Source organism: Elaeis guineensis, chromosome 1, assembly GCF_000442705.2.
Source record: "Elaeis guineensis isolate ETL-2024a chromosome 1, EG11, whole genome shotgun sequence".
Lineage (NCBI taxonomy): Eukaryota > Viridiplantae > Streptophyta > Magnoliopsida > Arecales > Arecaceae > Elaeis > Elaeis guineensis.
Window position 1 is genome coordinate 108,145,933 of NC_025993.2, and position 13,410 is coordinate 108,159,342.

The window sequence follows — 13,410 nt, forward strand, 5'->3', positions numbered from 1 at the left end:
CAACAGAGGTTTAACAACGGGGGCTGTCGGTGAAGTTATTCTGCCCGCGAATTTCGGAGTAGCAAGACGGGGTGATACCGGTCAAGAGGGCAGAGCAGTCGTCATAAGCCATGACGGGATCCTTGACGCCGTCGGGGCCGAGAGACCAGAGGCGGTCGGCGTCGACGGTGGGGCAGTAGAACTTGTTGCGGGGACGGTGGAAGTAACGCATGCCGACCTTGCCGGAGCGTCTTGGGTGGCGGCCGTCGCGGCGCATTCGGAGGTGAGGCACATCTCTGGTGTCGCTACCGCTCCTGAAGTGACTACGGTTCTTCTTGAAACAGGTCTTCGCTGCTGCCGTCGTTGCCCTTATTGCCTCCGGAGATCTATCCCACCCCTTTCCCGCTAAGGTTGGGACTTCGGAAACAGAATGAGGCGAGATGGGGCGAGAGCTGTTACACGCACTGGAGAGCGCGACTGAGAAGGATAGAGACGGAGAGAGGAGTTCGTAGCTCGGAGCAGCCTCCGGTTCGTCCTGCCCGAACCGTGCTTGCGAGACTTGCGATGACGTGTATCTTCTTTTTCTTTTTCTTTTTTCCCTGACCCACCGGGTCTTGTAACGTATACTTCTGTTAAATGAAAAAGTGATTTTGGTACCTTGTTTGCATCTAGTATCAAATAGTTGTCTGTCGGACTTCTTCATTTTCCTTTCCTTCTCTTTGCCGTCCTAAGGTCGTCGGCGACCTCTTCAGTTCACGTGAGGTCGTCATTCGCCGAGCTCCTTTTCGGCTTTTATGCCGTTCGAAGATACCCACTTGTCAGTTTTGCTTGGATTTTTCTCCGCTGAAGTCGGGACTAAGTTCGGCCCCCTTGATAGTCCGAACGGAGAAGCCCTCCTGAAGTTGGAGTAGCCCGGCTCTCGTAAGAGTCAGGGCAAAGTTTTCCTGCAATAAAAGTCATGAGCAAAGTCCGGCTTCCATAGAAGTCCGGGCGGAATTGTCCTGTAGCTGATGTTGGCGATGGAGCCCGGCTCCCGTAGGAGTCCGGGTGAAGTCTTTTTTGTTGTTGGAACCCGGCTCCCGTAGGAGTCCGGGTAAAGTCTTCTCTGCCGTTAGAACCCGGCTCCCGTAGGAGTCCGGGCCTTTCATTTTGCTCGAGCTGGCGTGAGGTTCTCCTTGTGTTCTTGACACGGCCGTGGGGGTACATTGGGGCGTTGTAAGGCCTCTCCCCTTATTCGGTCTAAAAGAACCGGGTTTTTGACTTTGCTCAAGTTAGGGCGAAGTTTTTCTTCTGTCCCTAACAGGGCTGTGGGGGCACATATGGGCGCTGCGAGGCCTCTCCCCCCATCCGGTCTAAAAGAACCGGGCCTTCGACTTTGCTCAAGTTAGGGCGAGGTTCTCCTCCTGTCCCTAACAGGGTTGTGGGGGCACATATGGGCGTTGCAAGGCCTCTCCCCCCATCCGGTCTAAAAGAATCGGGCCTTCGACTTTGCTCAAGTTAGGGCGAGGTTCTCCTCCTGTCCCTAACAGGGCTGTGGGGGCACATATGGGCGTTGCAAGGCCTCTCCCCGCATCCGGTCTAAAAGAACCGGGCCTTCGACTTTGCTCAAGTTAGGGCGAGGTTCTCCTCCTGTCCCTAACAGGACTGTGGGGGCACATATGGGCATTGCAAGGCCTCTCCCCGCATCCGGTCTAAAAGAACCGGGCCTTCGACTTTGCTCAAGTTAGGGCGAGGTTCTCCTCCTGTCTCTAACAGGGCTGTGGGGGCACATATGGGCGTTGCGAGGCCTCTCCCCCTATCCGGTCTAAAAGAACCGGGCCTTCGACTTTGCTCAAGTTAGGGCGAGGTTCTCCTCCTGTCCCTAACAGGGCTGTGGGGGCACATATGGGCGTTGCAAGGCCTCTCCCCCCATCCGGTCTAAAAGAACCGGGCCTTCGACTTTTATAAGGTTGCCCTCTCGTTTTTGATACAGTCTGCTTGAATTGTCCTAAGACAAATGGGCACGCCTTTTTTGATTAGGACGAAATTACTGGTAGTACATCCGTAAGTTTTCTGAGCTCCAAGGTCGCGGGAGGTCGGCTCCTCCGAGCTCCTTAAGATAATAAGCTCCAGGCCGGACTACTTCTTTGACCTCATAAGGTCCCTCTCAGTTTGGGGCAAGCTTCCTCTGGCCCTGTGGTTGTGAGACAGCAGCTCGTCGGAGCACTAGATCTCCTGCTTTAAATGCCTTATTCTTGACTCGGGCGTTGTAATATCGGGCAACTTTCTGTCTGTAGGCTGCCATTCGAACTTGAGCAATCTTCCGCCTTTCTTCCAGTAGGTCGAGGTTGGCTCTGAGACTTTGCGCGTTTTGGGGTTCGTCGAATGCCACGACTCGTGCCGACGGGAGTTTAAGCTCGATCGGGATGACGGCTTCCGTACCAAAGGCTAAAGCAAAGGGAGTCTCCCCTGTAGGCAACCTCTGGGTGGTTCGATACGCCCATAGCACATGATAAAGTTCGTCCGCCCAAGTTCCTTTTGCTTTTTCGAGCCTGGTCTTAATACCCTGCAAAAGGGTTTTGTTAGTTACCTCAGCTTCGTCGTTCGCCTGAGGATGGGCCACTGATGTGAAGTTGTGGGAAATGTTTAGATCTTCACAGAATTCAGCAAATCTGGCTCCCGCGAATTGCCGTCCATTATCAGTGATCAGGGTTCTAGGCAAACCGAATCTGCACACGATTGATTTCCAGACGAAATCCTGCACTTTCGCTTCCGTGATTTTGGCTAGTGGCTCGGCCTCGACCCATTTGGTGAAGTAGTCGATTGCTACAAGGAGGAATTTCCTTTGACCGGACGCCATGGGAAAGGGGCCAAGAATATCCATCCCCCATTGCGCAAAAGGCCATGGGGCACCCAAGGGTGTGAGCTCGGTAGCAGGTTGTCTCTGGACGTTGGCGTACCTCTGGCATCGATCACACTTTTTGACATATTCAATTGAATCATGATGCATCGTTGGCCAGTAATACCCTTGGCGGAGTAGTTTGTGGGATAGAGACCTGGCACCCAAATGGCTTCCGCAGACTCCCTCGTGTACTTCCCATAAAGCGTAGTCAGCTTCTGAGGGTCGGAGGCATCTCAAGAGGGGCAAAGAGTACGATCTTTTGTACAATTTGCCCTCATAAAGGATGTACCGGGAGGCTTGATTTCGGAGTTTCCGGGCCTCTTTCGCGTCCTGGGGGAGAATCCCATCTCTAAGATAGGTTATCAGCGGGTCGATCCAGCTGGGCTCGTGGTCGATCTCCATTACGAGTCGCGGTTCTTCCGTACTCGGATGTTTTAAAACTTCAAAGAGGACGTCTTTGGGCAATTCGGCCGGAGCCGATGTCGCCAGTTTGGAGAGAAGATCGGCTCTGGTATTCTCCGACCTTGGAATTTGCCTGATGTCGAAATTGCCAAAGGCAGGGGTGAACTCCTTCACTTTCTCAAGATATTTGGCCATACTGTCCTCCCGCGCTTCAAAGCTCCCGCTAACTTGCCCCACCACAAGTTGGGAATCGCTGTGCACCCGGAGTTGACCTATTCCCAGCTCCCTGGCGATCCTCAATCCTGCGATCAGGGCTTCATATTCCGCTCCATTGTTTGTTGCGGGAAATTCGAAACGCAGAGCGTACTCCGCGACGACTCCCTCCGGGCTGGTTAAGATCAGGCCTGCACCTGCGCCTGCCATGTTGGAAGATCCGTCTACATGGAGGGTCCAAAAGCGATCGGAGGAACTGGCTTCTTCGTCGGGGGAGTTCGGTTGAGTCTTCAGGTCGTCAATTTTGCTTGGCTCAGGTTCGGCCTCCTCGGGGATGGTGCATTCTACTATGAAATCCGTCAATATTTGGGCCTTTATTGCCGGTCTAGGTTTGTAGTTGATGTCGAATTCTGTGAGCTCGATTGCCCATTTCGCCATTCTCCCAGAGGTGTCAGCTCGGTGCAAAACCGCCTTGATCGGTTGGTCGGTGAGTAACGTCACCGTGTGCCCTTGAAAGTAAGGCCGGAGTTTCCGAGCTGCAATCAACAAGGCGTAGGTCAGTTTTTCTAATTTAGTATACCTGGTCTCGGCGTCCCTCAGCACGCGACTAATATAGTAGACCGGTCGCTGGACTTTCATTTCCTCTTTAACAAGGACGGCTGCAAGGGCTGTGGGAGAGACTGCCAGGTACAAAAATAGTTCCTCCTTAGGCTCGGGCTTCGCCAGCAGTGGGGGCGAGCTAAGGTAGCTCTTCAATTCTTCGAATGCCTGTTGGCATTCAGAGGTCCAACAGAAGTTCTTCGGCTGCTTGAGGGTTTGAAAGAAGGGCAAACATCGTTCGGCCGACCTCGCGACAAAGCGATTAAGAGCCGCAACTCTTCCCGTGAGGCACTGAACCTCCTTGATCGACTTTGGGGCAGTCATATTTTGGATGGCGCGAATTTTCTCCGGATTGGCCTCGATCCCGCGCCCCGATACCATGAAGCCCAGGAACTTTCTTGAGGTTACCCCAAAGGCGCATTTGGTCGGGTTCAGCTTCATTCTATACTTTCGAAGAGCGCCAAAGGTTTCCTCGAGGTCGGCGACATGATCTTCGAAAGACCTGCTTTTCACGAGCATATCGTCCACATAAACCTCCATGTTTCGGCCGATCTGCTCCTTGAAGATTTTGTTCACCAGTCGTTGATAGGTTGCGCCTGCGTTCTTGAGGCCGAACGGCATAATCCTGTAGCAGTAAAGGCCGCGATTAGTGATAAAAGCTGTCTTTTCTTCATCTTCCGATGCCATTCTAATCTGGTTATAGCCGGAGAACGCGTCCATAAAAGTGAGAAGCTCATGGCCCGAGGTAGCGTCCACCAGTTGGTCGATCCTGGGAAGGGGGTAGCTGTCCTTTGGGCAAGCCTTATTCAGCTTTTTGAAGTCGATACACATCCTCCACTTGCCGTTTGCTTTCTTGACCAAGACAATATTGGAGATCCACTCAGGATAATTGACTTCCTTGATAAACCCGGCCTCGAGAAGTTTATCTACTTCTTCGGCTATTGCCTTCTGCCTCTCCGGGGCATGACTCCGGATTTTTTCTTTTGTCGGCCGATGTTTAGGGTCGACCGCCAGATGATGTTCCATGACTTCTGTGTCAATCCCCGGCATATCCGCCGGGATCCATGCGAAAACGTCCGCATTCCTTCGGAGGAAATCCACGAGACGCACCCGCACCTCCTCCTCCAGGTTGGAGCCAATTAACACCACATGCTCCGCATTCCCATCGTTTAAAGGAATTGGTATTAGGTCCTCGATCGGACCGCCCCTCTCTTCAGTGAGGTCATCGCGCGCATCCAATCCGTCGACCGGACAGAAGTCCGCTTGGTCGTTTCTTTGCAGGGCGATGTTGTAGCATTGCCTGGCCAGCGCTTGGTCTCCCCGGACTTCTCCGATCCCCTTGTTGGTGGGGAACTTCAATTTCAGATGGTAGGTCGAAACAACGGCTCTGAGGGCATTGAGGCCGGGTCGGCCAAGAATTGCATTGTAGGCAGATGGTGCTTTTACCACCAGGAAATTCACCAGGGCTCTGGACTGCTTTGGATGCTGACCCGCGGTCACAGTTAGAGCTATCGTTCCTTCCGTCGGAACGGCATCACCGGTAAACCCTATTAAGGGGGAGCAAATCGGCCTTAGATGACCGCCAAGGGTGGCCATTCTTGAAAAGGCACTGTAGAATAAGATGTCAGCCGAACTTCCGTTGTCGACGAGAATGCGACGGACGTCATAATTTGCTATGTTCAAGGAGACTACGACCGCGTCGTTGTGAGGGAATTGGACTCCCTTGGCGTCTTCTTCAGTGAAGGCTATGGGTTCTTCAACTTTTTGCCGCTTGAGGGGTACAGCTGATGTGCTGATCGCCTCCTGTCGGGATTCCCCCGATATGACATTGACGGAATCCGGCGGAGACTGGTCGCCCGGCCACCCTTTATCGGCGACCACAGCTGGAGGTAGTTGTGCAGAAACCTCGCGAGAGGGCATCGGACGGGGAAAAGAGGATTGGGTGCCGGAAAAGATGGCCAGAAGCGGGTCCGTTGAGCGCTCCTTCAAGAACAAGGGTGCTGCGAAGGTTCAGGCCCTCCTTCTAGCGCCAATCCTGTTGGTGCAAAAATCCGCTTGCGCCGGAGAAGCTGGAGTCGGGGAAGCCGCGGTCGCCACCGGGACCTGCAAGGGAAGTCTAAACCGGAGGTGGGGTTGCTTCGGCAAGACCCTCCGACGCTCAAGTCAGTTCTCTGCCTCAACAAGAATGGAGTGCTCGAACGGAGAATTTAGCAGAGTTTTGAGATAAGAAAAATGAGCTTAAAGAATAACGTATCTGGGTCCCCCTTTTATAGGCGGAGGAGGCAACGGATTGATGGCGACGTTTGTAACCGTCCGGTAGTGGGCCGCCCATGGTCAGGGGAATTGATTGCGAAAGATAGTGGGGTAGACCCGTGGCTATCGTTATAGCCCGCCACGTAGGGCCTGTTGTAGGTAATGGAGCGGCATCCGTTGCCGCTAGTTGTCAGCGAGTAGTGGGATCGTGCAGCACCTGCCGCAGGGAGCGGAGCAGCATCGTGGCCGTTGACACAGCCTGTCAGAGAGTAATGGGTCCGCCGCAGGGGGTGATGTAGCCGTGCGGAATCCGCTACAGGAAGTGGAACAGGATCATGGTTGTTATTGTAATCTGCCAAGGGGCGCGGATCTGTTGACCGAGGCTCGGCAGCGTTCGGAGTTCGGCCTTTGTAAGAGTCCGGGAGGGGTCCTCTTTTTGGTTGAGGTCGTGGGTGGAGTTCGGCTCCGGCGGCTGATACTGAGGTCGGAGACTGAGGTCAGAGCCTGGCTCCCGTAGGAGTCCGGGTGGAACCCTCTCGGAGCCGAAGTTGCAGGCGGAGCCCGGCTCCCGTAGGAGTCCGGTCGGAGCCGTCCTGCCGTCGATGGCGGAGCCCGGCTCCCGTAGGAGTCCGGTCGGAGCCGTCCTGTCGTCGATGGCGGAGCCCGGCTCCCGTAGGAGTCCGGTCGGAGCCGTCCTGCCGTCGATGGCGGAGCCCGGCTCCCGTAGGAGTCCGGTCGGAACCGTCCTGCCGTCGATGGCGGAGCCCGGCTTCCGTAGGAGTCCGGGCGGAGCCATCCTGCTGTCGATGGCGGAGTCCGGGCGAAGCTGTCCTGCTGAGGATTTCGGCTGTGGGTATTTTATACCCAACAACATATATTTGTGATGCAAAATTTTGGTTAATACTTCAGATTATTAAATATTACAACTATCACTGGAATAATTCTTGGAATAATATATAATATTATTTTGAACTCCTCTATGTGATTTGAGGCAAATGTCTACAAATAGATCATTTGCATACCGTTGGTCAAGCAAACCTGAACAAATTGTGTTGTCATGTAAAAACACTTTGAACATCCATAAACAGTAACCGAGGCTTAATTGGGTACTTTAAAAACACTACAATACTTTAAAACATCCATAAACTTTAAAATAATCCTCGTAAACAAAAAAAAAAGCCAAAAATATTTTATTGGTACCAAACTGGCATGCATTTATATACCGAGTGTCGGTATGGTACGATTCAGCACCATACATTATTGGTGAGGTACCGATAGATACCTGAGGCTGAAATTGTGGACCTTGATATCATGTGATGGTCCTAACAACAGTGATATGACATATCCTTTTAGGAATTGAGTATTTCTTGCATGCACACTTCTCATGCATGGAAGTTATTGTTTTTTCTGGCAAATTATGGGCCCATTTGAATGGTTGGGCCCAAAATCCTATAGGATTCGTGGTCTAATCACAAAAAATACAGAATTATAGGTTGAGTTTGACATATTTTACAACCGATTATTTTTCTCTCCATGGGATGGGGTAGCCCACTCAAAAGGTGGTCTTGGATAGTTATAAAATATGCCAGCATAGTCTATAATTCTGTATTTTTGGTGGTTGGACCAGCCTAACCATCCAAACAAGCCCTATATGTTCTCTTCAGAAAGCTCACCTTCTCTAAGAAAGTCATTGCATTCCTTGATTTGCCTCAAGTTAGAACTTCACTATCCTTGTCTGGTTGCATCACTATTTACTTGAGAAATTGGGTGAATCATTACAATGTTACCAGAATATCTTTATATCATAGTCTTTCTTTACAAATCTGACTAGATGCTATATCAGGATGAGAAAGATTATGTACTTGTGGGCTCAATGGAAATTTTAAGTATGGTTTAAATTTTCAGTACCGAAACATATGCGAGCATCGCTTTACTAAGATGATTTTGGATTGACATGCTGCAACTGATCTTTCCACGTGGGGTCTGTTTGGATGGTTAGACCCAAAATCTCATAGGATTCGTGGGTTGGGCCAGTGAAAGTAGGAAAAATAAGCTTGGACTAGGCTTATATTCCCAAATACTCAAGAGCTTCAGTAGGTCTTTTTTTCTCCCTATAAGATTCGGATCATCCCATTCCAATGGTTCTCTTGATTCTTATAAAGATGAGCTTAATGCAGCTTGACTTAGTTGATCATCTTGGCCCAGTCCACGAATCCCATGAGATTTTGGCCTTAGACATCCAAACAGGCCCTTAATAACATAAGAAAACTATAAATACATCAATACAAAAAAGAGATTTTTAGCATATGTTGTACCAAGGTGCATGTTATCAATATTATACGTACGATACTATGTAATCTATAAATTTATGTCAAATATTCTTAACCTAAGAAGGGAAAAGGGAACTTGGTTTCTCAGTATATTGGCAGAATGCTGGCTCATAGTTCTTGCCAAGTAAGGGTCTTGTTCTTTACCTTATATGTCATGTAAGCTAAAAGTTCAATCCATAATATATTAAGATAGAACCAAAACAGACATGCATCCTTTTGGGTTGGGCAGGCCAAATAACCAAAATGTTGTGGGTGGAACTGGAACATTGAAGTCCAGCCAAGTTATTAATCTCTGAGATCTATTGTGAACCGATCAGGAACCCAATGAAATTGCATTGACAATCTTTCATCTGTTAAATACTGGCAATTTTCTTTCTTTCTTTTTCTTTTTTTTTGCTTGCTAGCAAAAATTAGCATTTTCTAGCTACATAAAATTCAAAAATTATGAAGTAGGTGAGTGTGATTATCACCTACGCACCATCATGCAGAATGGCATGCCCTCAAGCAGCAGATACTGCAAAATATAATGACAATGACAATGCAAATTCAAGTGTGCCACATAGAAATTTAACTTAAGTCATTAATCTTAAATGGAGTATTCCAAAATAAGGAAAACTATCAACTGCAACCTTCAAATCCACCTTTTCTATTGAACTAAAAGTTACGCTTAGTACTTGCTGCTTTGGTCTTAAATGCTCTCAAGGAGCAGTCCACAAATTTGATGCAATATCTCAACTTGCAAGTGCATTGTGCTGATGCAATGTCATGGACTTTCTTTGTTTCATTGCTAACCTGAATCTCTCAGTTCTAAATGTTGGGTTCTCTTCATTTTAGCATTATGGGCCCATTAATGTTCCACAAAATAGCATAATCTCACATCGTTCCTTTGCTACAGGATGCTGGTGCTGCAATTATTCCCTGAGGTACAGAAAGGACATTGACTAATTACAAAACCCACATGAAGTTGTTGCGTGCAGTTACGTTTTTCATTTTTTCTTTGGAAAATTTGATGATCACTGTGGGACTCAGAAACATGTTGCTTGTAGAAGTGCTCTGGTTTCACCTCCCTGTACAGGAATTGGAGGAGGATGCTGGTTGATGTTGTTGGGCACCAATTGGAGATCAATGCAACTGTAAATAGATAAGAACTTATTGTGGTTTGTTAACATTTATTTAATTAATAGATAAAAGAAACATCATTCACAACTATCCTACACTCCTGCGTGTTAGAATTTTGTTCCATTTGGAATTATTCAATCCTTTTTATTTTTTTAAGAGTGCTTATAGTTCAACGATAATCTGAAGGGCTGATGTGGTGCACTTCGCCGGTAACTCTGCACGGAGTCATCACCTGAGCTTGTACTTCGCACCCTATAGCGGATAAGTGATAACCATGCCTCCAAACAATTTTATCCAAAATATGGTTTGCACAAATGGAAATGTTTCACTCTGCTGCTCAAATTTCTTTAAGAAGCATGGGGGAGGGAAGGTAATGTAAAAATGACATCAAAATTTTAAATGAGGGAAGGATGAAGATGGAAGGCGTTAGTCTAATCTTTACGATGGAACATCTTTCCTCTACTACTCTTGTCCTACATAGTTCGGATGAACCACTTGGTGCTTCAAAAGTAAAATAAATTTTTAGTAGACAAGGTTTTTTGAATTGAAGTGTAAATAAATAATTGAGAGGACTAGGCAAGACAACAGAGGCATGAATAGAAGTTGCCAATAGCCATCAGGGCTGCCATAGACGCGTGCAGATGCCCCTGTATGGGCCTATGGCCAATCCTTATGTCTCATCTATTTTTGAGATTTTTGAAATTGCATGATTCATTGATTTATGTAATAACATAGCATGTGTACATAATAAATAAAGATTACTTTTATGGACTGCCTTAGCCTATTTCGTTTGATGCAATCGATTGAGTCATATGGTTTGGGTGAAACAACTCAGCCTTGCATCTCAACAACAGTTATAGCTTAATTGTTTGATCAGATAATACAATAATAAAATCTTCACACCCTCCTCACCTCTCTCTCCCTTCTCCTCCTCCTCCTCCTCCCCCACCAAAACCACACCCAACCCACCACCCCACCCCCACCCCCCCCAAGTCATCTCTTCTCTTCCTACCAGCCTTCTCCACCTCTTTATCGATGGAGTCAATAAAAGTATCATCTATAGCCTTCTCCACCTCTTTATTGATGGAGTCAATAGAAGTATCATCTATATATATATATATATATAATTTTATGTTTTTAAGACTTCAACAAAATTTGCCTCCCTATTATGAAATTTATTTTTCCTCTTTTTGAAAAATGGTTGTGTTGATACATGTTGTGAAGGCATTACTAATAGGAAATAACATTGGTTCTTTTCCAGTTATATTTAGTTTTAATTTGTTTAATCAGTATTATATCTTTTTTTTAGTTTTTCAATTATATGTTTCTAATTTAGTATTTATTCTATTTATATTTTTATATGATTTACTCTTTGTATTTTAATACTTTACAAGTTTGACCTTTTTCTTTCATGAAATTCATTTATCAAAATATTTAAATATCATATATTTATTTTTCTAATTTCTGTGTAAATTGGACTATGAATATAAGCATGCTTTAAGTTCTTCCACTTATGTTTAGTTCTTGGTTCACTTACATCAATCTTACATTTAATTTTATTTTTATTATATCTTGTGCATTTAATTTTTTCACTCTACTTTTTATTTTAAATATTATCTATATTATATTTGTAATTTTATATTTTATTCTATTCTATTTTTTTGTCATTAAACTCTAATGTATGTTTTATATTTTATTTTACATCTTATATATTATTTATCTTTTATTTGGTATTTCATCATCGTCTCAAAATTATGATACTCTTTTATTATTATATTAATTATTTTTATTGTCAGATCCGCATCATGCATGCCAATATATTGGTACAAACTTAATTATATATACATAGAAATTTTTGGACTTAATCTTTGATCAACTTGATCCACATCCGATCTAATCCATTGCTGCCCCTATTTATGGAGCTTACAAAATTGTGTAACTTTTTAATAAGTAGCTCAAAAGTTACATTTGTTTCTTTTTTTCTTCTTCACTTGTAGCCAAAAGGTATAATATAATCCCAAACATGGTCTCCTAAGTACTCTGCATGCTGAGTTGTGTTAGGAGGAGCTGCAGCCCTACCAACAAGAAGCCACCGTCTCTTCTTTTTGTGGTCATTGCTTCTCTTTTCATCATCCAAAGGAGTTTTATGTTGTTCTCAGAGGACTTCAAATATGCTTGATCCTAGATACCCCGTGGTCACATCATAAGCTCACATATAATAATGCCTCATCACCTCCAATAAAGTACCTTGTCTCTTTCTTTTTTATCCCCGGTTAGGGGCCTCCGGGGGACCTTAGCTCCTTTAAACGGCCATCGTTCCGAATCTTTAGCGAACATTTAGGCGGAAAGGCCGGTCAAAAGCTTCCTTTAATCACATGTAAGGAATATGTTTCCCCTAACAAAAGTATTTCCAAAAACCCCAAACTAGAAAGAAAAAAAGAGAAAAAAGAAAGAAAAAAGAAGAAAAAAAGAAAAGAAAAGAAAAGAAAAGAAAGGAAAAGAGAAGGATAACAAAGGAATATATCCTCTTATCCTACCCGTGCTCCATTAGCAGCATGTCATGCCTCGCCTCGCCCTCTCTCTCCCCCACCTCGTCATTCCCAAAAGGAAAACGAAATATAAAATTAGTATTCTAATATTAATACTGTCATGTGCCACTCTTGCCATATCTCCACCTATCATCAAGAAAAAGACGTATCTCCACCTGGACCCTCTTAAAATAATGTCCAGACCCCACATTCCAGCCATTTGTTTAGAGCGATCTGGAGTCCGGTTGCAGGCATTAAATTTTGTAGTTGGGCTTGATGTGTGACGGGAGTCCAGAACCTTAAATTTCTCTCCATCTAACCCACCTATTCAACCTGCATCAAGTGTTTTTGATCAATACATGAATCCTTTGTTCTACCAAGTGTCATGCTGGACCGTATAAAAATACAAAGAGAATTACATACCTGCTCTCTGACGGTGGACCCACACCCGTTAAGCTTTCAGGCATATTTGCTTGGGAAAATTTAGATTTTATTTTAAAAATAAAAATAAAAATAAGTATTTTTTGTTTCAACTATTTGATTAGAGAAAGCCGCATTTTAATTTTAATTGTAAAAAAGAATGAAAATTTCTGGATATTCAATTTGTCTCAATTTTAGTATTGAAATTTTGTTTCAATTCCGATTTCAAATTTCATCATGGATCATATGTGCCGGATAATATGGCTATTTCAAATCATTTTAGTTTCAATTTTGATCACAAATCACATGCATCCAAGATTTAGTGAGAGAAAATGATTCAGATTATTGGTGAGGACAAACTAGAGGCTAGCTTGTGTGGACCTTTGGATGAGGTTACCATAATGAGATGGTCTCCATGTTTAACTCATGCATCGGTGAACATAGTTTCCGACGTTCAATGTGATTCCACCGAGTTCGGGTGCTTTTTTCCCCTTTTTAGCACGAGCTCGACGGGTTGACGGCGACTTGTGGGGCAACTTACCGAATGGGGTCACTGGAACCGTGGTCCTCCCCTCGTAAGGGGGCGTGGTGTTATTGTATGGGGTTTAACAACCAGCTGCTCGGACAAAAAAAATAATAAAAAAAAAAAACACTTGCATGCCTACAAGGTTTGTTTTTCTTGGAT

The 13,410-nt window shown here is 45.6% G+C and overlaps 1 protein-coding gene across 6 annotated transcripts in view; it reads left to right on the top strand.

Moving 5' to 3' along the window:
* Positions 1 to 9,867, top strand: part of LOC109504739 (protein EI24 homolog) — a 34,498-nt gene extending 24,631 nt beyond the window's left edge. For 5 of the 6 annotated variants that reach the window (XR_012142033.1, XM_073259147.1, XM_073259151.1 and 2 more), the window contains one exon: positions 9,554 to 9,867. Coding sequence is in view for 4 of the 6 variants with exons in the window: in XM_073259147.1 (XP_073115248.1) it covers positions 9,554 to 9,599 (46 nt within the window). In the remaining 2 variants the exon portion in view is untranslated. The remainder of the gene's footprint in view (positions 1 to 9,553) is intronic. The other variant, XR_012142024.1, reaches the window with a different exon arrangement.
* Positions 9,868 to 13,410: the final 3,543 nt, after the last annotated feature.